The sequence below is a fragment of the Parasteatoda tepidariorum genome, chromosome 4 (assembly GCF_982258835.1).
Source record: "Parasteatoda tepidariorum strain Cologne lab strain chromosome 4, Ptep-v5.0, whole genome shotgun sequence".
Taxonomy (NCBI): Eukaryota; Metazoa; Arthropoda; class Arachnida; order Araneae; family Theridiidae; genus Parasteatoda; species Parasteatoda tepidariorum.
This window is the reverse complement of record NC_141758.1, coordinates 78,944,290-78,971,856: the sequence shown is the minus strand read 5'-3', so window position 1 is coordinate 78,971,856 and position 27,567 is coordinate 78,944,290. Positions and strand designations below refer to the sequence as shown.

At 29.2% G+C, this 27,567-nt stretch overlaps 1 protein-coding gene across 2 annotated transcripts in view; it reads left to right on the top strand.

Annotated features, from left to right (window-relative positions):
• LOC107446589 (acetoacetyl-CoA synthetase) overlaps positions 1 to 27,567 on the top strand; it is a 31,172-nt gene that overhangs the window by 1,336 nt on the left and 2,269 nt on the right. Inside the window, exons 1-17 of one of the 2 annotated variants that reach the window (XM_087161432.1) lie at positions 3,394 to 3,611; positions 5,078 to 5,206; positions 5,312 to 5,415; positions 6,474 to 6,591; positions 9,013 to 9,123; positions 10,842 to 10,939; positions 12,479 to 12,593; positions 15,129 to 15,210; positions 16,588 to 16,741; positions 18,877 to 18,954; positions 20,062 to 20,254; positions 20,999 to 21,121; positions 23,399 to 23,512; positions 24,691 to 24,816; positions 25,738 to 25,807; positions 26,013 to 26,071; positions 27,290 to 27,492. In XM_087161432.1, the coding sequence (XP_087017558.1) occupies positions 3,566 to 3,611; positions 5,078 to 5,206; positions 5,312 to 5,415; positions 6,474 to 6,591; positions 9,013 to 9,123; positions 10,842 to 10,939; positions 12,479 to 12,593; positions 15,129 to 15,210; positions 16,588 to 16,741; positions 18,877 to 18,954; positions 20,062 to 20,254; positions 20,999 to 21,121; positions 23,399 to 23,512; positions 24,691 to 24,816; positions 25,738 to 25,807; positions 26,013 to 26,071; positions 27,290 to 27,492 (1,923 nt within the window). In that variant the 5' untranslated portion in view covers positions 3,394 to 3,565. Of the gene's footprint in view, positions 1 to 3,393; positions 3,612 to 5,077; positions 5,207 to 5,311; positions 5,416 to 6,473; positions 6,592 to 9,012; positions 9,124 to 10,841; positions 10,940 to 12,478; positions 12,594 to 15,128; positions 15,211 to 16,587; positions 16,742 to 18,876; positions 18,955 to 20,061; positions 20,255 to 20,998; positions 21,122 to 23,398; positions 23,513 to 24,690; positions 24,817 to 25,737; positions 25,808 to 26,012; positions 26,072 to 27,289; positions 27,493 to 27,567 lie in introns of those variants that run through there. The other variant, XM_087161431.1, reaches the window with a different exon arrangement.

The window sequence follows — 27,567 nt, the reverse complement described above, 5'->3', positions numbered from 1 at the left end:
TATATATATATATATATATATGAATTTAAAAAAAGCGATTATGTCTCACAACAACTAAAAAAATGTAGTCAGATTGTTATTTACAAGTTAAAACAATAACATTTATTCCCAAAATATAAGTAAACACGTGATCAACACTTTTTGTTTGTAAACAACGTAAAGCCAAGAACATTTCCCATAGTGTACCGTATGAACCCCAAACGTTGTATAAATGAAAGATCATAATCATTCACAGGAAAACCTTCACGGTTGACCGATGATTATTCTTCAATGGGCGAAATCGTAATTTGGAAAGCCTCATTACATTTCCGCAAAAAAAAATTGCTTCTAATGTTGGATATTTTACAACTTCAAAGAACTGATTGAAAATATTATCTGTTAGGAGCTGCTTTTTAATTGTTATAATCCTAGATGACTGAAAGAAAAAAAATAAATAAACATCGACGGGAAATGTTGATCATTTTATAACTAAATATTAACTGAAAGAAAATATTATTTTTTTAAAGTTGTTTTCAAATTACATAATGGTAATTGAATAAGGAATAAAAATAAACGTTATAAGATTTTGATCATTTCATGACTTTATAATTATTTATGGAAATTTTTTTTTTTTTTTTTGGATTTGTTTTCCGATATATAATGCTAATTTATCCAGGAATAAAATAAATCACTACTGTTCAATGTTGACCATTTCTTGACGTAATTTATCAAAGCAAATGTTTTTTGAAGTTATTTTTAAATATTATAACGGTAATTGATAAAGAAGTAAAAATAAAGATTGTTAGATTTGGATCGTTTCATAACTTAATAATCATTCAATGAAAAAATTTATTTTCTAGGTTTTGTTTTCGAATTAAATAATGCTTATTAATAATGAAATAAAACTAAACATTATTACTAAAGGTTGATCATTCCATACCTGAATTTATCAAAGGAAATGTTTTTTTTTTTTTAGTTGTTCACAAATCACATATAAATGGCAATTGCTCAAGAAATAGAAATAAACATTGTGATGTCTTTATCACTTGTTGACATAATAAATTATCCAATAAAAACGTTATTTTTCAAGTTTCATTTTCGAATTATACAAGTATAATGCTAATTAATCAGAGAATAAAAAGAAAAGATGACGGTGAAATGTTAATCATTATGTGACTGAATTTAACCAGTTTATTAAAAAAATAAAATTAATGTATCTGGAACTAAAAAAGACAATTTGTGAAAGGATTTAAAAGTTTTTTTTAAATGTTTCACAAATTTTAAAATTATATGGCTGATTTTAATGAAAGTTTTAATTATTAACTATGAAATTTGGAACTTAATTATGTCATTGTTCATAAATTTAAAATTGTTAAGCACATTAAAAAGTGTTTGACTTTCAAACACTTTTTAATGTGCTTAACAATTTTAAATGTTTGTCATAATCAAAAATGTCAGTCATCATCGAAAGTTAGATTATTAATAAGAAAGAAAAATTTCACATTTCAATTGAAAAATAAAATAAAATATTGTTAATGTAAAATATACATATAAACTATTGAAAGTTGTTTAAAGCATATTTCCAAATGGTAAAGCTAAATTATTAGGCACTTTCAAAAGTTTCACTAAGAATTTTGCTTACTTGTCAAACTTTCAAAAATTATCAGCAAATCCTTCAGAAATTTGATAATTTATTTCCTTTAAAATTAAATGCTTAACTGTGTTAACTGTGTTAAAGCTGTGTTCAGATTAAATTAAATTTCTAAAAATACTACAATTATGTTTCCACCCTAAAATGTATTCTATGATAGAATTAATTTTAATGTATAACGAATGCTGTTAAATGTGAAAAGTAGAAATAACATTAAATGATCCAAACAATAGTAAAACTACTTTAATTATTAAAAACAATTTAATCTAAGTTCAAAAAACTATTTAAACAGTTAAAATAATTATTATATTAGAAATTTTACCCATAAGAACATTGGCAAGATTTCTGAGGAAAAAAAATGCGTGAAAACGTTTTTAACTTTTGAAAACGTTTCTAACTTCAATGGTACTTTTATTACATTTTTTCTATAAAACATTTTTAATAACATTGTTTGTTTCGGTTCCTTGAAATTTCTAAATGAGATTAAGAATACTGAATAAAACTTGATATGATAAGGTGTGATCTGATCTTTTAGATTATTTAAATCTGAAAAAAGTATTTTCAAGCACCTAATATGGCGAATAAAGTTCAGGTTACCTACAAATGTAATTTCAATCTATCTATGAGTCTTAGACCAATTAAAAAACCCAGCTCTTTGTTAATCATTGTCGTTTAGTGACTTTGGCTAATTTTAAAAATCTCTAATATTTTCCAAGCATCCTAATACCTTTTAAATTTATTGCATTGAGACCAGATAATTTAAGGCTAATAAGAAAGTATATCATTTCTTTCTTAATCTGTCTGATTTATTTCAGGCCAAGTGCAATTAGTCAAGATGCTTTTATGATACTTAAAAAATGCATCATTCCTTGCTGAATTGGTCTGATTCACTATAATTACTTTTCAAAAGCGCCGACATTAATTCTAAGCTCATTGCAGCATTCATCAGCAAAATCCAGGCTAATTAAGTAATCATTTGTACATATTTTAATTAGCCTGAAGGTATACACGAGCTTATTGAATTAAGCCTGAAATTTATCAGGTTGCATAGAAAACGGTAAAAACTTTTCCATTTAATCTGACATATTACAAAACTTACATCATTTGAGGACAATGAATCAAACAATGAAATGTACAGCATATGAATGAAATGTCGACAATGAATGAAAACGACGTATATGTCGACATATATGAATGAAACACACAGAAAATATTAAAACTTTCATCATTGACCATCACTAAAATTATACTAAATGTTTTTTTAAGAAAAAGTTTCCTTACCTAGAAATCTGCTATAAAATGAAATTATCATCGTCAATGCTCAATTATACAAATTATCTGTTTATTTAGCAGATTAAAAGGATTAAAAATGTAGGCATCATGCGAAATAAATGAGCTAGTGATAAGGTTCCTTATTTAACTTTCAAAAGAAAAACATTGTCTTAGTTTATTTCTGAATAGCAAGAGTTTAATGTCAATGCCAATGTATTCTTAAAAGGAAATAATTTCACTAAACGGTATTATTTGAACTTGAGAAATGCTTGGTTCAAACACTGTCTTCATTTCACCCAAACATATGAATTCACTGTAAGGAAAATCACACTTGATTTCAATGTCACCTTTATGGCCGAAAAAAGCTTTTATATTTCGCCAGCATAATCTTAAATTTTTCTGTTTCGTATTAATAAAAAATAAGGAAAAAATAATTTTTTCTCAGAAATTCTGTTTTTTAATATAAAACGTAAGGTTTTATTGAATATATTTCAGTTCTCACACCGTCTTTGAAGGAGTAATGTAAATTTTATCCATCTTTAATATTTATAAATGCGCATAAATACTATGAGTTTATTTTGCTTTTGACTTGAAATTACATATTTAAGAAATTTTTTTTAACTATATATTCTTGAAGTTTATGAAATTCGTATTCTGTTAAAGATGCCAAATTTTATTACACCAAATTTGTTTTTATTTCCAATTCAAGGTAAGAATTTTTTATTTCATTCATTTGTAATTTGAATTTTCAATTTAGGAAGATTTCTTCTAACTTAGGTGTATTAATAATATTCCTTTATAATAAAAAACTGGGGGGGGTTTTTAAATTATCTTTATATATATGCATAAAAAGTTTTATTGCTTGTTTGGGTAAGTCTGATAAACAAAATATTAACATATTTAACACTAAATATTTTCTTAAATTGTGTTTTAATGCTTAGACAGTGAAATATATAAGTAACATTTATACACAAATTTTTATTGAAATTTACTTTAAAAATATTGCAATTTTTTAAATTTTTAATGTCATTGAATTGTTAACAAATTTACAATATTTTGTTTTCATTTTACAGCACGTACAATTTTCTGCAAACACATAATAAATTAAGTAGCAAGTAATACAACAAATAAAATTCACAAAACATTATTTTTTAAACTAAGTTAAAACTTAACTCAAACAGTATGGTATTCAGTCCTTTCAAAAACAATTTATTTGTTTATAATATTTATAAATAGTTCATTCATTCTCATTTTACAGTAAGTGATACTCTCAACATACAAACAATAAGTTTAATAGCCAGTAATACAGCAAATAAAATTCTCAAAAAAATTATTCTATAAACTAAGTCAAAATTTAATTCCTCAAACATAAGATCTAGTCCTTTTAAAAACTATTTATTTTTTATTTATTTACATAAAGTATAAAACTAGCTGTTGGTGTCAATAAAATATTAAAGAAATAAGTAGAAATTAAACAAAATTTACTGAATAATTACTGAATATGAATAATCGATACATTTCATTCAAATATAAATTAGTTCATGGAAAGGCATTAAGCTGTAATATCTCATTTTAGAACTTAAAAAATTTTAGAATCAAGAAATACTTTGCATAAAAAATAATGCATTTATTTTCCTCTTTTTTTATTTAAAATAAGCATTTTATTTCACTTTACAGTTTTTAAATAGTTCTAATTTAGATACTTTATTCTGATACATTAATTAATTCTGATGCATGAAATAAATTTTGAATTAAAGTTACGGGTGAGTCGAAAGTGCTTTAGAAAAACATGCCAACTTTTTAGTTTCCTTAAATGATGAAAGAACAAACATTTTACATTACACAAGATTTGATGAAATATTCTTAAATGTTGACCAGAGAAAATCAGTTCATTTTTGATGCAAGAGACTGTAGTTAAAAAACACTCTGTATAAGTCATATTAGCATAGAATAGAGATATTGTTGAATTTGTAAATAAAACATTTCTTAAATTTTGTCAATTTCTACTTTATATTTTATGTTATAGAAAAAGATTCATTTTTGATGCAAAAGGCTGTAGCTGAAAAACACTCTGTATATTTCATATTGGCATAGAATAAAGAGATTGTTGAATTTGTAATTAAGACACTTCTTAAATTTAGTCAATTTTTAAAATATTTTTTGTTTATGTTATAGAAAAAGCAAAACGGAAAGTGTTAAAGGCAAGAGAAGAGAAACGTGCACCCATCTGGAATAAGAAAGTACCAGACACAGAAATTGAACATTTCGCAAAAATCATCGAAGCTAAATATGAAGTTGAACTGAGTAATTTGTCATTTGATATTTAATTTTAAAATGATTTAATGTGTTATTTTTTCTAACCGATAATTAAAATGTTTTGCTCCCAGCTAAGAGTGTGCTGTTTTTTAGATTGCTATTGGGATCTACATGAATGGTCAATAAATCATATATCTGAATTTTGGGAAGAAGTCTGGCTGTATTTTGGAATAGTTTCTTCAAAACCTTTTGATCAGGTAAAAAAATAGTTTTGAAATATTTTTAGGTATATATAATTTTAAAACAATTTCTACAGAGTACTTTTAAAGAAATACAGAGAATTTTTTAAAAAAATACCTACTCGTATTTAGTAGCAGTTTGTTGGAATTATAAAATCTAATTTTTATTTCATCCATTAAGTTTTATTCCACTAAAACTATTAAGCTGACTTTTTCCTACGAATTTTGCATTCTAGCATACAAAAAATGCGTAATTTAGCATAACTCATAATTCAAAACAATTGAGTTTATTATTATTTGAAAAAACTAATAACAACAAAGAATTATTAAAAATATTGTTCTGATATTAGCAGCGAAATTTAAATGTAATATCCTAAGACTAGAGATTCCGGAGATGACATAAAGTGTTATATTGTACTAAAATGTATAGCTGCTAAAATCAGGAAAAAGTAATTAAAAAAATATTTTTAAAATGATTCAAAAAAGAACAAATTTGAAATTTTAATCAGTATAAAATAATTTCATTTTGTATCGCAATATATTTTGAATTTATTACAAAAATTATACTGCTTTTAAAAACTTATTACAGCACTATTCATAGCGTACTCATTGCAGTTTTACACAGTGTAAATATGTCCAAGCAAAAAAATTTCAAAAGCTTAGTTTTTATTTATTTATTCATTTAATATTTTCTAAACTATAGTTATCTATTACTGCTATTTTAAATTAAAATAAAACAACTGACATTTCTTAAATGAAAAATGCGATTTTGTAATCTAAAATTGCATGGTAATTCATATCGTAAAATGCTTCGCCATGTCAAACAAGTATTTAAGAAAAATTCCAATTCGCATGATAAAATAAAAAGGCATGATGATGAGTAATTTAATTTTTTTAGCACTGTGCGTACTGAAAACAACAATAGATGGTGTATTATAACAAATCCGAAATATATCATTTCGTACTAAATGCACACAAACAGCACGTGAAACAGTGGGTTTTTTTTCCAAAACATGTTGACTATTCATTTTATTATTTATTTTTAAATCTGTTCAAAGTGTATCTTTGTATTCCAGGCTTTTGTAAAAACTGGACCAGGATTTTTGGACAACGAATGGTTCTCTGGTGCTGAATTTAACTATGCTGAAAACCTACTCAGAATCAGAGATAATCGCATTGCTATTATGTTCGCAGGTATTTCAACAACACTTTATTTTATTCAGTATTTTAACTTTCGAAATTCATTAACTTTCATTAAGTTACTAAATTAATTAAATGTCTGACTATCCGATGACGAAGAAGACGCACTGTAAAAAATTCCGGCATTAAATACTGGCACTTTGACTGCCATCATCCGTAAAATCCATTTGTACTGTCAAACATTAAACCGTATTTTATATCCTATAGTATGCTGTAATTTTTACAATAATTAAGGCTCACTCCAGTATGGCGACATGGAGACAATTTTCAACAAATGTCGCTAAAATTCTACGTATAGGCGAGAAATTTGCCGCCTTGAAATATGCCTGGAATTTAGAGTAACAAAAAATAGTTTCTTTGCGTTTAATTCCATGCATTTAAAAACAATTATTGAGCTAATTTTATTGTTTTACACATGGTATGGACTTAAGATGCGTAGTTATTACTAGAAATGACTGATACAAAAAATTTTGAAATTAAATGTTGAAATTTCAAATTTACATGTTTTGTTGTGATTTGCACATGTAATGATAGTATAGTTCATCAATTAAATTATGTTTTTAGCTCTTTTAAAATTGACTTCATTCAAAATTTTATAATTTTTAGGTAATTAATTTTTAATATTATAATTTGCTAGTTCTTACTTTCTCTGTTTTCCTCATTTGTTTATTTATCTGGTCTCAGCATTTTAATCTCTTTGCTAAATCCATTTAATAAAATTATTTTACCTTTACTTCATTTAATTTTAATAAATACCAATCCTTAATCATTATGGGATAATTAATTTTAGGATGTTATAAATGGCATTTTTTATGTGTTCCATAACATGAATTATATACTTATGAAGTTCAATTTTTTCTCAAATTTATGTACCATATTAAGTTTTTGGTACGCTAAATGAATACCTAGGTGGGCCTATTGGACCACTAAATTTTCCTTGCTGTCGTGAACCTTAACAAAAATATTTATTTAATTAAAGTGGCTCAATAATTTATTAGTGTATAAATCATGGTTTATCATTATTTTTTGTTTCGTAAAATGTTCCGGTAGAAATGGATTTTAAGGTAAAAAGTACAAGCAGCCAGGGTTCCAGTACTTTTAACCTTGTCCCACAGTGGACTGATCATAAAGACATGGTTCCCGGAGTAGAACACCGAAGTCAAGCATCACAACTGCTTTCAGTAAGCGGGTGGGTTACCACTTTGATCAACCTGCGTAGGAACCGAGGGTGCGCGGTATCGGTCCTAGTTAAACTGTTCTAGCATAAAGTGCTCGACAAAGGAGCCATCCCTATTGCAGAGGATCAAAATTGCGATGGCATATCTTCGGATCATCCTCAAACATGTTTCCCAAACCGTCGCCTATAGCCATTTGTACAGCTCTAGTACGACGTAAATAAAATACCTACCTACTTTTAACCTTAATTTGATCAGGAATTTTTGCTTGTAATGTCTGCTTCTGCAAATTTCAAACCAGCAGCAGTCCTCTCCCCGATAGGCGGATGTTGCGTCACGCATCAACTTTAATCATAATTATAATATTCCCATGGTTTCATACGTTTCTAATGAAGTCAACAACAAAATCACTACTTCAACTAGTTTGTGAGGTTTAGGTGATTCCATACCTGTAGCCTGTAATATTTTTACCTTTATTAGATCCAGAATTCGTTAGAGCATTATTTTTTTATCATTTAAAATTACAAAATGATGTTGCACGTGGCATACTTTTTCATAAAACTCAAGAAATAAAAGAATTGTATAGGTATCTTATGACATTTCATAAAATATAATGATTTTACTTCAAAATCATAAATTTAGTTAGTTTTGTTCAAAATTAATTTTTGAAGTTATACTTCTTATGCGATTTCCAACAAGGTTGCGTGATATTTAATTACTTAAAGAAGTTAGGGGGGCCGTGGTAGCTTAGATTCGGAACGGCCTGAGTTGGATCTTCGATTCCAATAAAATCCACCGAATACATGCGATATATTTAATCTGAGGAATCGAAAGTCCTGTGGTGGGTTGCTGAGAAGTACCGTAGGTACAGAGATCTGGTGAAATTCTCCTTCCAATTCAGATCTATGTCTAAATTGAAGAAGGGGCCTCACAAAAAAGATCCTCTCTGCAGAGGGTCAAAATTGTGATGGCATGTCTTCGGATCATGTTCAGGGATGTTTTTCAGATCGTCGCCAATGCCCATCGTACAGATCTAATGCGATGTAAATAAAGTTCTTGCCTACATAAAGATGTTAGACTTTTTTTTCTCCTTGCCTATTTTTTTTAGCTTCATTCATTTTGGTTTTGTTCCAATTCATTATTTTAGCCACAACTTTCTTGTGCTATATAATAAAAAAATCCTTCGAATTATAATAATAATAATTCAATTATGGTTTAATTTTGCTTTCTTTTGTTTCAGATGAACATGGAAATTTCGAAACAGTTACATTTGCTGAAATGTTTGAAGAAGTAAAATTATATGCTGCTGCATTTCGAAAAAATGGTCTTCAAAAAGGTGATAGAGTGGCATGTAAGTTTTGAAAAAAAAAAATTTAAACAATGCATAATCTTAAGCTGCATTATAAGCATTTTTGTCTTTTATTTTAATATATCAAGCCCAGCTAATATAAAATAACCACTTTAATTATTTACGATCGCATTATTATTTTTACATTATTTTATTACTAACTTTATTATACTTCCAAAATATTTACAATCAAAGTAGAAGTTATAAATTTAGCAATTATATGCACTTTAATTATAATATTTATTTTCCTTATTTTAGTAGCAAATTCGGGTAACATTGATTGTTAATTAGCTTATAGTTCCTATTCATTCAGCAATGAACCGTGTAAAGTTATGCACAGCTGTAAGCACGTCATTTCCGGGTTATTACTTCCGACTGATTTTTATGTCTAAGCTTGAGAAAACGCCCCAATATTATTATACTTGTAGTGTCTACAAAACATTCGTCCAATCTACCTTTCAACGAAGCAAACACCAAATCAATTCGAAAGTCTCCGTAAACTTGTTATGATGTTACCCAAAAAACAACAAACGGTGCTATTTTACACAAACATAGCCAAATAAGGGACAACACGCAAAACATGACTATCCTTACACTTTATTTATGCTGTAATATTAATTTTGTTAAATTTGTTTAAGACTCATGACCTGTTAGAATATATAAATTACAGAAAACTCTTATGAATGGTAAAATTACGCGTAAATTTTAGCAAAAATCACATCATAAAACTTTCAACTTTCTCCAATATTAAGCCTGTTAACACATCGCATCGTAAGCATAACATATGCGGAGGGATACACCGGAAGTTTTTTTACATTTCTTTCGGTTTTAGGAAGCTTGTTATCGTCTACATTCAGTCAACCAGCCATAAGTAACTTTGAATTAAAATTTTATTGTAATCATTAAATTCTGATGAACTAATTAATCAACAAAATTTATTGAATTTAGACGCTAATAGGAACTAAAAATCTATCGTTACCAATCAACTACACAGTTAAGAATCCTGGATCAATCAACAGTAAAACTTACCGGCACTCAAGACGCGGGTACATTTTAGAGTGAGATCCACTATTATCGGAACATATTACGAAACAAAAAATCATGTAAACCGTAACTGTTAAAGTAATAATTACAATTAAATCACTGAATCATTCGAATTAAATAAATATTACTGTGAAATTACGGCGTAATATTTTACGGTATAAATGGATTTTACGGTAAAAAAGATTCTACAGATGAGGCACTCAAAGTGTGGTCAAAGTACTTTATAACTCAATTTGATTCAGAATTTCTTAGTGTAAGTGTTTCTCAAGGTATTACAAGTATTTAAAAAAATGCCAATTTTATTCATTTATTAAAAAAATTGAAAAATGCTATACTTATTCGAGACGCCACAATTTTTTTACGTAATTTCTATTTAATTTTTTCGTTCGTATCATTTAAAACCATTATAGTTCATTTTTGTTTTAATAAAATAAGAACTTGTTTCATCAAATTCACCAAAGTATATGAGAAATAACAATATTAAGAATAAGTACTGATATAAATCTAAATGCATTATCGTATATGTAATATTTTTAACAATTCTTTTTCTCAACTTCACATATTTCATCAAGAGTAATATGAAAAAATTAAATATTATATAATGAATTTGATTTTACTTATACTATTTCAAATGCAATAAAATCATATATGGTGATTTATTTTTGATTTTCAAATAGGTTACATGTCCAATTTAAAGGAAGCCGTGTATGCCATGTTAGCAGCTGTAAGCATTGGTGCAATATGGGGAGGTCCACAACCATATTACGGTGCACGGGTAAGATGTTTCAAATATACAAATTAATATTTCAGTTTCAAACTAATTTTATAAATTCATTTCGCTCAAAACAATTAATTTAAAAGAAAATTTACTTACGCAAAAAAAATTTGCTTGTGAAGAGAAACATTAGTCAAACTCACTTTTGACAATTCAGCAATCCTTGAACTATATTTCTTTTATTTTGAGAATCATTTCGTCATAAAATCACGTGATTTGTGAAAAAGCGGGAACTATCGAATATATGACGAAAATGTTTCCTCAACTTGAAATCTCATCGTAGTGCATTATGGGAGATTTCTAACTAGAATGATGAAACTAGGCTGAAGACTAGACCATCGAAAATGAAGTAACGAAATAAGTCAACCGGCCTGTATAGTTATCAAGGAATTGTACTCGTATGAGGAAGATCATGGGTTTGAATCCTGCTTCAGGCATGGGTTCAATTTATCTCTCTGTTTTATGTGTCATTTTTGTGTTGTTAAAGCCACATTCATCCAACTAAAAAGGGATACGATAAAGTAGTGATTATTAGAAAGCTTAGATACAGTAGGCACTGCAAGGTTTTTTTTCCGGGAAAAAACAGAATGACAAAATATTTCTTTATTATTGCCGGAATTCGTTTCCTCGAAGAAGAGGCGGTTGTTATTTCGTCACTTTGACGAAATGTTAGCTCGGAGCATGAAGCAGGAAGCGGATTCATCAAAAAGGGATTAGTGAAATTTGAGTATCCATTTTTAATAGTGCATATTATCACCTCCCGATACTAAATTCTAAATAGCAAATAGGCAATAGACATTGATTTATTACTTTATAATATTTTCAATTTATATACCACTATACTCTCCTTCTTAATATTTTCTTTTTCTTAAAATCTATTTTAAAAATTGCTAAAGAGGAACTCAGGAACGATAAAATTTAAATTTTGTAATTCTCGGTGATATTTTGTGTGGTGACGTACAGTGCGCAAAATAAAAAAAAAAAAAACCGGATCACCCTGAATAACTTTTGATCTAATAATCGGATCTTCACGCTCTAGAACTCTATCATAATGGTTCGAGGGTCTGTCCTCAAATCTGCTAACTAATTAGAGAAGATATTTTAAGTTACCAAATCAGACACAGAATTTTATAACATTCTATAAAACCATATTTTATGGTTAAGTTTACTAAAATTATTACCAAAGTGCGTTCGTAAAAATTATTATGCTTTTTATGTTCCTATAGAACCAAAAACACGGTAAATTTTACCATATTCTGGTAGTTTTGACCTAATTTTTGTCTCAATATGAATAAGTTAAAGTGATAAAATAAATAAATATAAAATTGCATGTAGACTAAAAAACAGCTTTAATTACCAACCATTAGATTTCAATTTCTTTCTTTGCTGTAATTATGAGGTTCATCAGTTTTATTGAATTATTTATTTTCAAAATGAAGCATAGCTATAATATCTTCTTCAGCTTTCAAACATAGTTCTTGTGATTAAAAAAAACATCTAAAATATAAAATAACTCTTTATTTCTTTTTTAATTTTTAGGCCTCGGCTAAGATTGTTGAGAGAATGGAGCCAAAGTTTTTGATCGCAGTTGATCAGCACAGTGAAAGTGGTGATGTGTTCAACATGCTAAAAAACCTTCCAACAATTGTTGACAGTAAGTCAAAACTTTTCTTTTCTGTAGTTCCCATTGAAATTCAACTCACATATTTTGTTTAGTTTTTTTAATAATTATATAGTTCAATTTATTTGTAGAAATCGCATGGAGAAAAAATTCTTAAATAAAATTACCATGCTATGCGGTAATGGCAATTCTGCTAAAAAGGTAAATAAAGCCTAAATATATCGTATTTATAAATCACTCATTTTGCGATTTTTCCGTTCATATCGTAGCAGTTTACCGGAAACTCAGATTTTCAAAATTGTAGTTTTTATTATCAAGCATTTGGAAAAAATAGAAAACTGAAAAGCAAATTTTTCCGAATAAATGGTTTTCCTGCCATGTCATAAGAAATCATGATTAAATTATCAAATATTATCACATTAATTAAATCTAAATTGCTAAATATTAGCACATATTATAACACTATAGTTCATAGTTAGTTTAACCGCAATCATTACCAAAGCTCTTCGATAAAAATTACCGAGCTCCTTGTTGTTCCCATTAAGCTACAAATGTTAGTTTAGACCAATTTTTTTTGTAAGCGTGGATGAAACAAAGTTTAATTAGGACTATTTTTACTACACAATATTATACTGGACCGAATTTCACTTTAGAATGAATCTTAGGTAATATTGTTTTCTACACAACTCCGTTTACGAATTTGAAATAAAAAAATAATTTCCAATAATATCATATTAATGGAAAATTTAGGTTTTACAGGTTTAGGTTCAATTAGGTTTAGTAGGTAAAATTTAGGTTTAGGTTCTCTCTAACTTTTGCTTCAGTTGTAGCAGCAAACGGAAAGATATATATGCAGGAAAACACGCCAAAATCATAGTTTTGTGCTAAAAGAAATAAAAGAAGTAGTTATGTTTAGCACGCCAAATAGCATCTATTTATCTATTTATACGCATCTATTTATAGCATTTCATAAATGTATTATTCAAGGAATTCTTTCAGGAAGAGCTCCAATTTTAGAAGTAAAAACAGATCCCGTAATTGCAATAAAAAATACTAGTAATAATTTCGACTATTAGAGAATTATTTCCTTTACTAAAACGTCACTTTTCTTTTTGTCACTAATAGAACTCTTTTACAATTTTTTTCATCTACAGCTAAAAAATCATTATACTTTTTACCGACTTTCACCTAACAGATGTGATACAGTTTATAAATTGTTTTACAAAGAAAATATTTAAAAAATGATTCTTTAGGAACGTGAAACTTCCATTAACTCTTTTTAGTTCATTAAAACTTCTTATTGCTTTCTGAGTTTCATGGATGCACTGTAAAAATATTCCAAATCAAATTAAGGAAAAAAAATTAATTTTTACTGGAACATTTCACTGAACAAAAAATTCGACTCTATCGTACTTTTTACAGTAATAATTACCATAAAATCAATGAATCACTCGAATTAAATTAATATTACTCTAAAAAATTACGGTAAAATTGGATTTTATGGCTAATGCACCTAAAGCGCCGATAATACACCGCAATTTGATCCGGAATTTTTTACTGTGTACGCATTTCCTGCGTTATTCAAAAATTTAAACACCAGTTCTAAATCCGAATGAAGATAGGGTATACTTTATGCTATGTATAAATACAGTAAAACAACGTGAATAAATCACAAATAAAGATACATAAATAGGTGAAATAAGTAGCTTTAGTTGTGCTTTACTCACGCTGTTTTGTTTTATTCATCAGTCATCAGTTCTAAATTTTATTACCCAACTATTTGTAACTATAGAAATTTTTAAGAAAACATGTTAAATGAAATTTCAGTGATTTTGTAGAATTATCGATTTGTACAAGAGAAAGTGTCTTGCAAGTATTCTTTTTGTGCTGAAACCCTCTACTTGTTTAAATAAATTATTGTTACATTCTTACAATCGATTACAGCTTGTTTTTGAACTTTAAAACTTGAGCTTCTCAAAATATCACTTAACATGTACTCTGAGTAATATAACTTACTAATATAAGTTATATATTAAGATAATAATAACTAATATGCTATTATAATAAAGACTAATATAATAATAACTATTTAATAAGCTATATAATAATGACTAATATGCGTACTAATATAATCGTTATTATAATAATATTAACTATTATAATTATAACTAATTTGTTAATATAATGATGACTAAGATATTAATATAATTATGACTATAATAATAATAACTAATATAATAACAACTAATATACTAATATAACTTATTCCCCAACTATTTTTTATTAAAGAGCTTCATGGGAGAACATATTAAGGGACATTTCAGTCATTTTTGTGGAATTATAACTTTGTACAAGAGAAAGGAGCTTGCATGTACTTTTTTTGTGTATTAAAAACCTCTATTTGTATTAAATACCTGTTTAAATAAATTATTATTATATTCTTACACTCGACTACAACATTTTTTCAACCTTTAAAAAAAGAAAATTTCAAAATATCATTTAACACATACTCTAAGCTCTTCCACTGTTAGCATAATTCAAATTATTTAAAAAAAAATATGTTTTTAGGTACGCCTTCCTTGGAGAAAGTTATTATTGTTCCAACCAAAAAAGAAACTTTGTCTAAAGATTTATCTAACATTCGGAATAGGTGAGTAAATATCTCTTATATTTACATTTCTGTGTGAAAAAATCGAAGGCTAATTGAGACAAACATTTGACAAGATTTCGCGCCAAGGAAAATGAAAAAGTCACAGTAAGTTCAAGTGTCTTACACTTGAAGCAAACCTATAATTTTAAACTGTATATACCATCTTGCTGCAAAGAATTACCTGGGTTTAGAACGAGCTAATAACTAAACTATTTTTAAAAAAATTCCAATGGCTGGCACTGAATTTGAATCTTTGCCTATACTATGCCAGAATTGTTGCTCATTTCACGTTACCCAGTGGGCACCTGTGAACCAAAGTCACGGAGGCGAGCAACATTGCCCACGCCACACTGCCACAAACCCGTTTTTATAGGGTGGGCCACATTCACACATCATACACACAACAGAGGACAGCACAAAGAGAGAGAGAAACATCCATGCCCAGAGCGGGATTCGAACCCGCAGCCTATGGCGCCGCAGTCAGGCACGCTAACCGCTCGGCCACCAGGCCGGCTATTATTTTAAATTAATAAACTGTTTTTAAGAAATCATCAATATGGTGAAATTTTTGCACCTCGATGAAAGTTATTAAAATCAATGCCTTATTCTCTAAAGTTTAGCTAAGCCCAAATAATGCAACATTTGTGTAAGTTTTTAAATATTAAAAATTAGACCACAGGCGTTTTCCGTTTATTCAAATTGGTGACTTTTCACAGTATTAACGTTTTGCGCCATTTTCACAATAAATATATTTAGCATTGGCCAAAGATAAACTAAACTTGTCCTATCAGTCATGAGTAACTGTTGCAAGCTCACATCAGATATGAAAATAGTATATTATTCGCAAAAACTCATCACTTCATGCAACGACAGATCCCTCGAAAAGCAGACTTAATATTTGAAAATTAAGGAAGACCAAGAAGTATCTTCCTGTAAAACGAACTTTCTAAATCTCTAATCAGTTGATGGAATAGTTTTCGCATCCCGAGTTGGAGTGTGCAAAGTGAGAGTAAAGCGAATTGGTAAAATTTATTCAAGCGATTCAAGGAAATTCAGGGAAGGGTGACGCGTAAGAGAGGAGAGCGTAAGATTCTTTATGTGACGTGTTGTAGAAAATAAAATAACAAAAGTTTAGCTTATTTAAAGTGCATTCTATCGTATTGAACTAAAGAATTAAAATAGTATACTAGTTTGGAACGCTTTAACTTTCCCTACCTATGAAAAAGTGAACTCTTCTGCTCAGCTTTTTCGCCACACACCAACCTTTTATGATTGAATAATACTCTATTTTCCAAACCGGTAAAAATACCTACGTTAAATAAATTTAGTTCATTTCTTTCAAATTTATGCAACATTTTACTTCCTCTCATTATTTAGTTGCTTCCTAGAAGACTTTTTGAATGAAGGTAGGTTGCCAGATGGATCTGTTCCTGACATAGTGTTCGAACAACTACCACCCACTCACCCAGTGTCTATCTCGTTCTCCTCAGGAACGACTGGACTACCAAAAGGACCAGTCCACTCTGCCTGTGTAAGAAATACTTTTCATTTCTCCAGTATTTTAGCATTTTTTTTAAATAAATCAATTTTTCAATAAAATTAGTCAGTTCATACTAAACACAAGGTGGTACTTCCTATTACTGTTACTATTCTAAAATGCCGACTGACCTGTGTAGGGGTCAGGGCACTGATCTTGCATCAGAAAAGTTCTGGGCTCGAATCCCGGACAAGGCATGGATGTTCTTTCCTTCTCTGTACTATCTGTCCTTACTGTGGGAGTAACGTTGACCCACTTAATATGGTGCCCCTGAAAGAGTGGTCAACAAATCTGCCCTTCAGATGCCTAAATGACTTAGGTCATTCTCCCAGAAGGGCATTGGGGGAAAAAATATTATAAAATAAATAATAATATTTGAGCTTCGAATATGAATGAAAATTAACTTCTTACATACAAAACGCTTAAATTATTCAAAATTAATCATTCCTTTACTTATCAATCAGAGGAGCTGTTTTTCAGCAGTCTTTGATAATGAGTTCAAAGGGAAACACAACTATGAAATGATATGTAGATGGTCTTTTTCTATTATTTTTTACTACAGTCGAACGTTAAGGGGAGAGCTCGCTTCCCAGTGAGATGACACAGGTTCAAATCCCAGCTATGACTGGTTTATACGAATTCTGCACCCGTCTCGCACTGACCACAGTTACATGAAATATCCCCAGTGGTAGACGGACCATAGGTTGGAATCCTCTCATCATCAAAGTAACCGTGGGAAGTTTTCGGTATTTTTCGGTGTAGCGCAAATTCAGGTTAGTTCCATCAAAAAGTTTTCCACGAAGGCAAATTTCTCCTAATATTTCATCCAGGAGTTTCCTTGTCTTTTGGATTCAAAATTACCAGAACATTTGTAGTTGTAAACTCAAAATTGGATCGTCTGTTTAACGATGGTCATAAAATGAAATAAAATGTACGAGAGTGGACCACGTGCACCTTGGAGCAGATAAATTTTGCATTTCTTATAATATAGTGGATACCTGTAACAAAAGGTACTATCTGTTTTGATGTGGGCCATTACAAATTTTCCAAGCATCTACTAGACAAAAACTAGACAGAGCAAGACCCTGTAAAAGTCACATTTAAAAACAGAACTAAAGTGGATTAGTAACAAAATGTCGTTTTCTTTAATATAGAATACCGATTTTTGCTTTGTTTTTTTTAATTTATAAAAAAGAAATATATATATATATATATATTATATATATATATATATATATATATATATATATATATATATATATATATATATATATATATATATATATATATATATATATATATATATATATATATATATATATATATATATATATATATACATACATACAATCTAATTTGCACAAATACGTTTTCCTATTCACTATGCCACTCACAATATCTTAAAAAATTCTATGTTTTTTAAAAAATTATACATTTTTAAGCATTCCACTAAATTAGTAAAACATTTATGGTTAACTTGATTCAGTTTAGCTAAATGAGAAATATCTTTTAATTGCATGAATGCCCAAATTTAATCAAGCGCCAATTTTAAAAGAAAAAACTCGGAATCAGTGTTATATAAGTAATAGCGTTCAATGATCCAAGGTGTGTTATGTGATGATCTAAAGTAGAAGACTAAGATATTAACCAGCTTCTCTTGTGTAACAAAATATTTTTTCCTGAAAAGCATTACGTTATTCGCCCGAAAAAAATTTTAGTGATATACGAAAATTTTAAATCATTTGAATTATTACACTTTTCATTAAAAAAAGAGAAAAATTCAAATTCGGTCTAAGGTACAACACTCTCCCTTGAATATAAATTTAAAAACTGATTTAAATAATTATACATTTTATAAAAAAATATTAATTTATTATATGCTTTATTATTATAAAACACCTCCATGTGTACTGAATCGGTGATTGGTTAACTATTTCAGGTCAAAATTATAATCTGTGAATGAATGTATGTATGAATGGGTCCACTCTGGACGTGTGCGTGTCTGAAATCGTATTTTTGGCCATAGATGGCATCACTGAAAAACTAGAAATGCACCCCCTGCCTTAAATTCGCTTGATTTCACCAAGCAGGCTTGCTTAAATTGACAATATTTTTTCTTTCATTTGCAGACACTTTTATCTTGGATTGTTGATATTGGATTCCACTGGAATTTGAAATGCGGGGACACGCTTTTCAGCTCATACTCTGTAAGTCATTTTTTTCTATCATATTATCAGTTAAAAAATAAAATGCTAGATTGTTTACATTTTCTCAACCGTCTGCAAGCATGCACGATTTTAGTGATTTCTTTAGTAATTTTTTACATTATAGTTTTATAAATAAGTCTTGCAAACCCATGTGTTTCGCACGTCATGTTCTCATGTCAATCATGTTTTCTCATCTTTATCAATGTTTTCCTCTTCTTACCACATACAAGGGAAAATATTACTTCCGAGTTTAAGAACTTGGTATTTGGAAAACACTTTCGTGTGCTTGCGCACAGTCATTTTTATGTAGATCAACACCTGTTTCATAACTGTAGTTCAAATTTCATTTAAGTGAGCTCTGATATTAATTAAATTTATGAATACTCTGAAACGCTACTGTAGTTGTTAAAAATTACTATTACTATTTACTGGATGAAGTTGTTCTCGTGCATATTTTATAATCAATTTTCTTTGTACAGGGTTATTCAAAATGAATTCCCCAATTTCATAGGTTTACTACTCAGCAAGTAATAAATGTATTAATTAAAAATGCGCATACATGCAGAAAGCAAGTGTTGAATAGTCAACAATAGATGGCTTTGGAAGTCCAATTTTCATCAGCGTCTCTGGCAAACAAAACGACTGAAGTGCGGAGCCACCTCAATATCCCGTTATAAAACGGTAGATTGGTCACGTATCAACCACAGACAACACACTCTTGACTTGGCCACTACTTTACCCTAATCTCAAGAAATGCAATTTTTTCCTGTGAAGGGAAGCTTTCCTGCGTAGGAGATCGTTTTAATGTATCTCCAAGTCAAGCGACTGTGACTGATTTGAAAGACAGTAATCTCAGCTACTACTACCAACCAGCAGCAGTCGATACAGTCATGTTGCATAAAATTTGGCAAGAATGTCATTTCTTATTACTTTATTTATGCTGTAGGAATTGATTCAAAAATTACTTACATTACGTCTGCCTGTATATATATTTCTTATGAATTTTGCGTAGTGCACTCATAAAATTGGGGCATTCCTTTTGACTAAACCTTTACTAACATCACATATACTTTTCAAAGATTTCAATTTTAAAGAAATTAATTTTAGATGGGATGGACTTTGTGGAATTCTTTTGTGCCCTGCCTAGCGTTGGGCGTGAAACTATTCCTCTATAGTGGATGTCCGTTCTACGCAGATATCAAGCCTAACATATGGGACATCATTGAAGAGCACAAAGTTAACTATAGTTTCTTAGTAACAAGCATTGTAGACCGAATGGAGAAATTTGATCTAAAGCCAAGTAAGTATAAATTGTTAACTTCTACTTTAATTTATTACTTTTGCACTAGTTCGATAATGCACTTAAAAAATATTTCAAATTTGTGTGTAAATTGTATACTTACAGAATATTTAGTACACAATGAAATTAAATTAATTTTTGATACTCGTAAGCAGTACAAAAATCATAAGATGAAACCGAGATCTACACAATAATAAATACATAATTTAAGCAATAATACAAATATTACTGGCTAATTGAAACACTTTTTGTCACAATTGTTTTTTTTGGGGGGGGAGGGATTTATATAATTAATGTTAGTTTAATGTAACAGCATTAGAATAATATTAATTTAAGTAGTTTACGAACATATACTTTTGGAAAAATTTTCATTCAGATTTCAAACTCTTACGAGCATTTTAATGTTTTGATATTAATTTCCAAATCAATTGTTACTTTGTGAAACACTTTTAACTTTAAGAATACGCTGTATTTCGTGTAAATTTTTGATATACTAGGGTAAGGGCTTTTTCAATGTTTTATGTAAGCTTTTTTTGTATTCAATTTTTGACATCACATTGGAAGATGTTAGATGTCAATTCAAATCTTCGTTCTCTTAAATGCATAATTTTTTTTTTGAATTTTAAATGCTCGTTTATAAATTTTGAACGAAATTAAGGAAAAAGATATTTGATCCTAACATACATAAAAAAACTAATATCTAGAACATTTAAACTTAAATACATTCCCATTGATATTTTTCAGATTCCGATGCAAAATTTGAGCATTTGAAAATGATAGCAATGGGAGGAAGTCCAGTAAAACCTGAAAACTTTGAATACATCCGACGCATTGTGGGAAAAAATACTTTTATTGGCAGTATGTATGGTGAGTACTTCTTGTAAAATGTTTTTCATTTATTAAATGGTTTTTATTTATTACTTATCATTTTGGCAACTAATTACGTGGTCTCCAATACTTTTCCAAAAGACAATTAAGAGGAAATACTGCGGACTATTCGTCAAAATAATTAACAGTCATATCTTGTCCAGCTAAATACAAAATACAAATAAATATGTGTCGATGATACTAAAGTGATGCAAATAGGCATGGAGAAAGTCTTACGAAAGTCAACAGTCTATTAAAGCCCTAGATACGGAGCTATAGTAACGACACGACATCATTATAGGAAAACCGCAACTCTATTCTAATGTTAGCAATGAAGAAATACGGAGTTTCTTTTGTTAAACGCCACTTTTTATTGATTAACATTTTCATATTTTTTAAGATAACTTAAATATTATCTAAGAATTCAAGGGCTCTGCAGTTTATAAGTTGCCACCACAGCCACATGAGGAGCACCCGGAACAAAATGGGAAATTGTGCCGGGAACACTCCCAGTATAACGAATACTAAACAAAGACTTCTAATGATTCAATATATATCAACAAGGAACCTTACCTTGTTTAGGTTTCTTGTTCTGCCTTCCCCTAGTATTCTCTTCCAAGGTCTTGGGCTGTAGATAACTAATACACTTAGGCTGAAAATACTTCGCACAAGACGTTTAAGAATTAAATTTAATAATTAATCATGATAAAAAAAGGGAAAGCTATTTTCAGTTGAAAAGAGTTGTACGTTGTTCACAATAAATTCATAGCTAGACCACGCTCGTGGAGAAAAAGTTCGTAATTGAATGTTTCTGTATTTGTCCGCTAGGGGGGATCGAGGCATTCTCAACACCCAGTATTTAAATTAAGAGGAATGAGGGGTCTTTGAATGAAAGCACCGTTGAAAGACTCTTCTCCATTTTTGAAATTAAGGACAAATTTCTGGTTGATTTCTGATTTAAAATGAGATTTTTTTTTCAGACAGCATGCTGGAAGAAATAGCAAATTTTGTGTCACACAGAAGGCACCGCGAAAAAACCTACTGTTTTACTACCCAAAACGCCTTTTTCTGCAATGTTATTGGTTCAGTATAATTAGATATCTGTTCACTTGCAGATAAAATGTCCACTCATTTATTACTTTCTTCTGCAAGTCTTTATCCTTAACATCAATTAAAGTTAATCAGTTTCCACACCCCTAACTTTAAATATTTGAAATAATTCAAAGAACAGTTTATTTGAAAAGTATTAAGAAAAATTATTCAAAAAAAAAGTAGAATGAGTTCTCTAATTGCAACTCTCAAAATAGTAGTTCTCTAAAATCTCCGTAAGATATTTCGAAAACGTTTATTTAAAATTAAATCCTTTGAATGAACATTTTACTATATGTTGAATAAAATTGCAATTAATCGATAACCACTTTATTTGTTAAATTAGTTAAAATAATTATAAAAAGCAGCACAATGTTTGTAGTTTAAACTTTCTATAAAAGTCTTGCATTATATTGCGTGCAACTGCTATAGTTCTTCATTCACTTAGGAGACAGGGGCTCAAACTTGTCCCTAGTCCACCCCAATCTGTGAATATAAATATTTGTTTTTAATAGATATATATTTCGAAAATAACTGTTCAGTACCACTTTGAATGTAACTCTAATGAACGCAAAATGTTCCTCGTGGAGTAAAAGCAGCAAATTGTAATACTTTAACCGCTTCCCTTACTAATTTTTTTTTTGAAGAAAAAAATGCAAGAACTCAACAATTTCTTTATTGATTAATAAATACAAGGAACTAAAACAAAGCATAATACACAAGTTTTAAGCTGAAATTTTAATTTTGTTATATGTATAAAACATTTAATTTACCATCAGTTTACTATTCCGAGTTATAAGAGGCAAATGTAAAAAGTTAAATATTAGTTTTTGCATATATTCACATCTTCATACTCTGAAAACTCATCTGCATTGCTTTCACTTTCTTCCTCGAACGCCATTTTTCTTGACTTTTTTTCCATGTAAGTTCAACAATCATCGTATATACAATCACAGAATACACGCGTGCAGTCTCACAATCCAACAGCAAAACTAGCAAATCCTAGCAAATTTCCAATCACAGCAGATTTTTTTTTTTTTTTTTGCTTACGACCGTGTAAAAACGTGATAAAACAAAACACACTGATAAATTCTGCTACACCCGAGTTTTCTCGGGATAATAAATACTTGAAATATGTGCATACCCGAGTTAACTCGTGATAATAACAGTTGTTTTTGCTTTGTGCAGGAGCTACGGAAACGAGTGGTACATTTTCAGGATTTTCTCTTAACTTGCCGACGTATCCAGGAGAAGTTCAAGTTCCAGCATTAGGAAAAGATATACAATGCCTCAATGAAGAAGGTAAGACCAGTTAATCAAAACACAAAGTTTATTTTTTTAAAAATTGCTAACTTTTCTCTCTTAGTCCGGTTCTTTTTCAAAAAGAAACAGTAGGGCAATTGAAAAAGTTAAAATTGCAGCTCTCCCTTTATGTTGGATTTAAGCTGATTTTTGCTAATCATGAAATTTGAATTTGAACCTGAGAATATTCTTAAATCATTCAACGACAATGACGTCATTTTAAGCAATATTCCGTTTTTTGAAGAAGTAATTGTGAAAATAAATTTTACAGTAATGAATAATTAAGTAAATTTGATTATTGTTGTTTCAATAGGCATCTCCATCATTCAGGAACCTCGACATCCATAAATGGTCATTGTCTATTTTCATTCTTTTAATATTATAGAAAAGTGTTAAATTTATTCGTACGGTAATAATTTTTATAATTTTGATTAGTTGTAATAATTATTATTTGTCATAATTTCGTTCGGTGAAGTTTAAAAATTTTTTAATATTTTTTAGTCACCAGAACCTAAATGCATATATTTTAATTACTGTTTATACCTAAAATCTTTCTCGCCTACTTCTACTTTTAAGAAGGACAAATTCGATGAAAAATTTTATTACTTTAAAGAGACAGTTGGTGCAAAGGAGTTAAAGAGTAGAATTCAACTTAATATTTTTTTAAACTTCTATAGTGACGCTGTTTTTCTGTTAACTACTTTTCTCTTTGAAGATTTCGTAATCGTTAAATAGTGAACATATCTTTCACGAAAAAATATCTTTCTATTTATTTATTCATATTTTTGTTTGTTTGGCTATTTGTTTTTATTTTAATCTTGACAACTTTTTTGCTTATATTTAAAAAAAAAATAAGAACATAAAAAGAGAAAACATATGAAAAGGAATGTAAAAAAATGGGAATTTTTCTCGTATTTATTCGGGTACAAATAAATAAATGGAAGGTAATTAAAAAGGAAAAAACATCTCTATCTTTAAAATAATTTAAGCGTTAAATCTTGGAAACAATGGGATTTGAAAAAATTAATAATTTTAAATAAAAATGAATTCATTTCAAGATAAAACTTAATCATCAACCATAAAAGATATTGATAAGCAAACATTTATCAAGCGACTAGTTACTAAGAAATAAAATAGTTAATTCTTTCAATTACTTTATTTTGTTTTTCAATTGACAGGAGAACCTGTGATTGGTCAGAGAGGAGAAATGGTTGTAAGGTCACCTAATCCATCATTCCCAGCTTATCTCTGGAAAGATGATGATAAGAAAGTATTGAACTCTAACTACTTTTCAAAATATCCTGGTAAGTACAAAGTTCATTAAGTTCATTAAACTATTTTAGATTGATTTCGATAAATTTATTCAGCTAAATTCAAGACATTTAATATTTAAATAAGAAAACATCGTTATATTATTACGAGAGTGCTGCTTCATGAAAATACTAAATTTCATTAAAAATAGTGTTTAAAATTACAAATGGTAAAACGTTTATTAAAATCTATATGCGTGTCGGTGACACAATGATGCGCTTTCTTCAAGGTGTACCGTTTTGTCACCGAAACGCGTATAAATTTTAAAGCAATTTTTACCATTTGTTATAGTTATTTAATTTTGAGAATTTCTTCATATCTATCTAATAATTGCAATTTTGTATAAAAGGGTCTTCAAAAATTCTACAAAATATGAAAATAAGGCTTTTTGTGCTTTAGAAAAGGTCCCACAATGAACTTTGTCCTGTGGCCCATAAAACCTTTGTTCACGTTTAGATGTAGTTATCCTCTTACTCCTATACACTTAAGCTTTAGTGAGAAGATCATGGCACTGGAGCAGGTAGTACCCGGTCTTACCCCTCAAACAGAAGTTATCGAAATGAGACTAAACAGCGGGCTAAATCTTTATTGTTTGTTAGGGTATAAACCTTTAGCAAACATATAATAGGCTGGACTAAAAATAATTTCCATAATTGCAATAACCAGTAAATGATGACTAAATACTAGAGACCATTAGAGAGTTGACATAGTAAAACAATACGCCGTCAATCAACAACAATGCGCCAATATAGTCTTCCTGACTAGTAAAGCTTGTCCGCTGGGAAACAAAAATATTTTCCACACAATCGAAGTACTAGACTATATCCCACCACCCGGTCTTACCCCACTCTCCCCTCTAGTAATATGTAAAAAATTTCCGCATACTCAGTATATAATAAAATATATTATTTCAGGAGTCTGGTGTCAAAATGACGTATGTTTAGTTAATCCTGTTACTAAGGGAATCGTTGTAATTGGAAGAAGGTGAGAAATGACTTTGACTTATTTAACACTTATATAAATTGGTAATTGTGTCATTTAAATAATTAAAGGTTGTATATTATATATATATATATATATATATATATATATATATATATATATATATATATATATATATATATATATATATATATATATATATATAAGTATCTTATATTTATAAAATGGTTTTTTTTTTTTATTCCAGTGATGATACAATTACTCAATATGGTGATCGCTTTGGATCTGGAGATATTTATTTCGCTAGTAAGTATAAACTAGTAAATGAAAATTTAGTTTTAATTTTAACTTAATTATATTTTCAACAAAAAACAATTTCAGAACATATTTACTAGTCCAATAATGTTAAAATTCAAAACCTATTTTAAAGATCGTGCAGATGCTGGAAGCATCAAACAACACACTATGCCATTGCTCAAAATTGCGAAGCATGTTGAACCAAATTATAGCTCAAATTCACTGCAGAGTTTATGTGTTTCTAAGTTGAATCATACACTGAGGAAAAAAGTATGGTGAAAATTATCAGAATGCAATAACACTTATTGTGTCTTTGGCTCTATGGTAACACCAAAAAGCTCGGTAATTTTTAAGGAAGCACTTTAGTAATGATCTTGATAAATTTACTTCTCAGTTTTGTATTTTTAACTAGACGTGTGGTAATAAGAGTCATAATTTTGAAAATCAGAATTTCTGCCATCATGGATCACTAGGGAGCCATGAAATAGCTTAATCACGAACTATTTCTTTACGCTGTTCTTAGATTTTTTTTAGGGAGTACTGTTTTCTTTTAAGACCGTGGTTGAAAAGCCGACCCCATTTTAAGACTACCAATGTTCAAATCCGTAGCCTTGTAATTTTGAACCCAATCCAGAGGACAAGAAAACTCCTGGATCAAATATTGGCAGAAATTTACCTTTCGTGGAGGACTTTTTGAAGGAACTAACCAGCATTTGCATTACATGGAGAAGAAAACCACGAAATTATCCCCCGTTAACATATGATTCGTATACCACTGCGGATATTTTAAGTCATCACAGTGGTTGGTGCGTTCCAGGTGCGGAATTCGTTGCGTCCAGCAATCGCTGAGATTCGAACCCGGATCACCTCATTGGTAGTCGAGCACTCTAGCCCCTGAGCCACCACGACTTGGAGAGATATTTCGATCAGTTCGTTGATTTTTATACAATAGATTATATCGATCTTAAAAATAAAATAAAAACTTCATGAGGCAGATTTTTATGAGAATCATTGCATTGCAATATAAGAACTATTGCAAGGTATATCTATTTAAATAGTACAGGAAAAATAATATCGAAATAATAATATAATTTAAAGTTGGATATCTTACCATTATAAATTTGATTCAAATGATACAAGATTCCCTCGATTTATTTTAACTTATTCGCATGCATGAAACCACATAATTTTGCAGAAATAATTTTGTTTTAATGCATATTTTTATAGTTCATGATATGGAGGAGATTCAAGATTATATTTGCGTGGGCCAAACTAGATATGACGGAGAAATGCGGGCTGTTCTCTTCATCAAAATGAAACAGGGTTATAAGTTCGATTCAGATATGAAAGAAAAAATAACTCAACGAATAACGAAAGAGTTATGGATGGATTGTGTTCCGGATGTTATTTTGGAAATCCAGGATATTCCGGTAAGTTTATGTTCACAGCGATAATTTTCCAGTAGCATTTCTTCTTAGAAAATTTAAGAAATGCAGAAAGTTTAG